This window comes from Phaseolus vulgaris, chromosome 11, assembly GCF_000499845.2.
Source record: "Phaseolus vulgaris cultivar G19833 chromosome 11, P. vulgaris v2.0, whole genome shotgun sequence".
NCBI classification, from domain to species: Eukaryota; Viridiplantae; Streptophyta; class Magnoliopsida; order Fabales; family Fabaceae; genus Phaseolus; species Phaseolus vulgaris.
In genome coordinates this window covers 23,246,358-23,249,597 of record NC_023749.2, presented here as the reverse complement: position 1 = coordinate 23,249,597, position 3,240 = coordinate 23,246,358, and the positions used below count along the sequence as shown (strand labels likewise).

The following is a 3,240-nucleotide window of genomic DNA, read 5'->3' as shown; positions in this document are numbered from 1 at the left end:
GAGCAGAAGTTGCAGAGAAAGGCTTGAAGGTGATGAACAGTGCGGAGATGCAGAGAGAATGGATGAAACAGTGGGTATGAGCGCGGGGTTTGGGGTAACTTAAACGTTACATTTGCAACTCAAGAGGCGCTAATCAGGAGCCGTGAGATCGTGCCGCGTGTCAAAGGATTAAGCGCCCAAGGGAAGCGCGGGGGACTCTAGAGGCTGGCCGTGCGATGAGCCACGTGGCGCGCGATTAAGCGTAGCCCAAAAGGTGTTTCTCCCCGCTTCAGAGGATGTCCAATCAGCCATTAAGAGTGCCCCTAGGGTTCAGAGAGTGTCACGTCAACAATTCGAGAATGGTTGAGTCAGCAGGGAATGACACATCATCAGGGTGACACGTGGACGGCGTGGGCGAGGCCTTAGTCTTTGCGCTGAAGACAAGTCTTCGGCTTAAGACTGGGGGGCTTGTGTACCGTCCCGTATCCGGGCGTTGACAAAGTCAAAGTCAAAGTCAACGCCTGAAGTCAAATTCAACATAAGGCGTCGCCTAGATAAAGGGACGCCAAGTGCCAGCTTCGCCAAGAGGAAGCGTCGCCAAGGCAAGGCGCCGCCTAGGCGAAGGCGTTGCCCAACCAGGACGTCGCCAAGAGCAAATATCATTAAGTCAAGGCAGTCACAGCACGATTCCCCGATACCCATGGGTAGGAAAGACCATGGAGGGAGCGGTGCCGTGGGAAGGCCTCAGGTCCCGATAATCCGGGAAGTGATAAAGAGAAGGAAAAGGTGGCTTCAAGGCCATAGTGATAGCACCAGTGTAGGGCAACCTGACTCGTGAAGTACCCCTGCCGCCTCAGAGACGCCTTTGGGACAGATACGACTCAAGGGGAGGGTCACGCCCAGGGTAGCCAGGTGTAGGGTACGAGAGGAAGGCAGATACGCTCTCAAAGTGAGTGACTAGATGATTGGGGGCATGAGTTGGCGCCCAAAAAGTCACCCCTTGCGCAGTAGCACTCCCAAGCAGGAGGACTCACACGTAGAAACGTCCCCAGATGGGCAGAAACGTCCCCAGGTGGGGTCATGGCGTTGTGAGGCCCTCCACGTGACGACAGCCAGGTCAGGATAGAAACACCATTCAGTCAGGTGCCAGGTAATTAAAGTCATTCAATACGGTTTCCGTTTCGAGCATTTAAGGTACTATAAAGGCTCCCAAGCGTTTCAACGTCTTAAATGCGCTGCGTTTTCTAATTAGACGCGTTAATTAAGTGCGTTACGTTTTGTGATTAAAAGCGCTTTAAGGCGCTTTAAATGCTTGGACAGTTTAAATAGCGCTGAGAATGTTGGAAACAGGGTTCGAACTTTTGGCAAATTTCCCAGAAACTCTCTAGTTACTTGCTCGAGCCTTGAGGTTACGCACAAGGGACTAGGGAAAGATTTTTGTCAGAAGGAGAAATATACACTAGACACAGTTTCCTTTTCACCACCTTCAGAGTGCCATACGCGGTGCTCCGATACGGAGGTGCATAGTTTTGGTGTTTCTTGCTGGCTGACTTGAGCGTCGGAGTGCAAACGGCCGCTAGGGCGCCCTTTTGTCCTTCTTCTTTGCAGGAATCCACAGGTAACCAGTGGGAAGGAGTCCCTAGCTGACGGTTGAGGTCGCGCACGAAGACATCCCAGGTCAACCGGACGGAACAGTGCCCACGCCCGAGGAGAGGCCTGCTAAAAGCAGCGTCGTATCATCCCCGGTGTGTCTAAACACCAAGGCAACTAGTCCTTATCTCTACGCACTTGGTGCCCACGCCCGAGGAGAGGCATGCTGACAGCAATGTCGTATCGTCCCCGGTGTGTCTAAACACCAAGATGACCAGGGACTTGGTGATTATGCTCAAGGAGAAGATTTCCCGAAGGATGGCGCTTCTCCTATCTGGCGTGTATCTGCACCAAGTCGCCTGACTTTCCACTGCTCCGAACTTCCTCTCTGCCTGATGCCCACACTCGAAGGAGACTCCCCCCACCACTTCCTTGCGAGGTGTCTAAAAATCAGGCAACCGGGGCTAGTCGTTCTCTCCTGGGGAGGGGGCGTCCCGAAGGAATCCGTTAACCCCTGCCTAGGGACAAGACGCCCGGATTTTAACTATGTTATACTTACCTTTCGTGCTCGACACCCATGCCTGAAGTGTGCGCTCCCGCCACTCCCTTTGGGGTGTCTAAACGTCCGCGATGGTTTGCGCGCTTGGTGTCCACGCCCAGAGAAGATATCCGTGTCCCTCTTGCTGAGGTGTCTAACCACCATGGTGGCGAGTTCGTTTCTTAATGAACCGCGCCATTTCCTTTTAGCGTTTCTTTACATTGTAAGAAAGGAAAACTCAAGACAATGTATGCTCAAACTGATTTTTACTTGGGTGACCTCATTAAAAACCCCCCGAGAGGGAAAAAGAGTGTCCCCTTAAACTGTATACTACATAAAGTCTTTAACTAAAGTAAAACTTCAAGTTTGCCGCGTTCCAAGTGCGTGGAATGGGGCCTCCCTCCAGAGTCTCAAGCTTGTACGAACCATTCCCCCTAACCTCGGTTACTCTAAAGGGCCCGGTCCACTTGGGAGACAGCTTGTGCTCCAACTCATATGGATGAGGCTTCCGCATGACCAAGTCAGCTACTTGGAACTGCCGCGACTTCACCTTGGAGTTGTACTGATGCTCTACCCTCCTCTTCACGGCCTCAGCCTTGATTCTTGCCTCTTCTCTGGTTTCGTCCAACAGGTCTAAGTTTACCCTCCTCTCCGCGTTGGACTCTTCAGCCACAAAGCTCTGGAAACGCGGTGAGCTCTCATGGATCTCCACTGGAAGCTCATGGATCCGTACACAAGGCTGAATGGCGTCTCCATGGTGGAAGTCTGGGGCGTGGTGCGATAAGCCCATACTATCCTCGGCACCTCCTCCACCTAAGCTCCCTTGGCTTTCTCGAGCCTCCTCTTCAATCCCCTCAACAAAATTCTGTTGGCGGACTCCACCTGTCCGTTCGTCTGGGGGTGTTTGACAGATGCAAACACTTGCTTGATGCCTACCTCTGAGCATAACTTGCCCACCTGCAGGCTGGCAAACTGAGTACCATTACCTGAGACGAGACGCCTCGGTACCCCGAAGCGACACACGATATTCTTCCAAACGAAGTGCTGTACCTTGTGTTCGGTGATCTGAGCCACGGGCTCTGCTTCTATCCACTTCGTGAAGTACTTGATGGCAACTATCAAGTACTTCATCT

General features: G+C 52.6%; 1 protein-coding gene across 1 annotated transcript; it reads right to left on the bottom strand.

Annotated features, from left to right (window-relative positions):
* Positions 1–2,450: 2,450 nt before the first annotated feature.
* LOC137837166 (uncharacterized) lies at positions 2,451–2,897 on the bottom strand. Its single transcript, XM_068646057.1, has one exon. The coding sequence runs from the start codon at positions 2,895–2,897 to the stop codon at positions 2,451–2,453; it is 447 nt and encodes a 148-aa protein (XP_068502158.1).
* Positions 2,898–3,240: the final 343 nt, after the last annotated feature.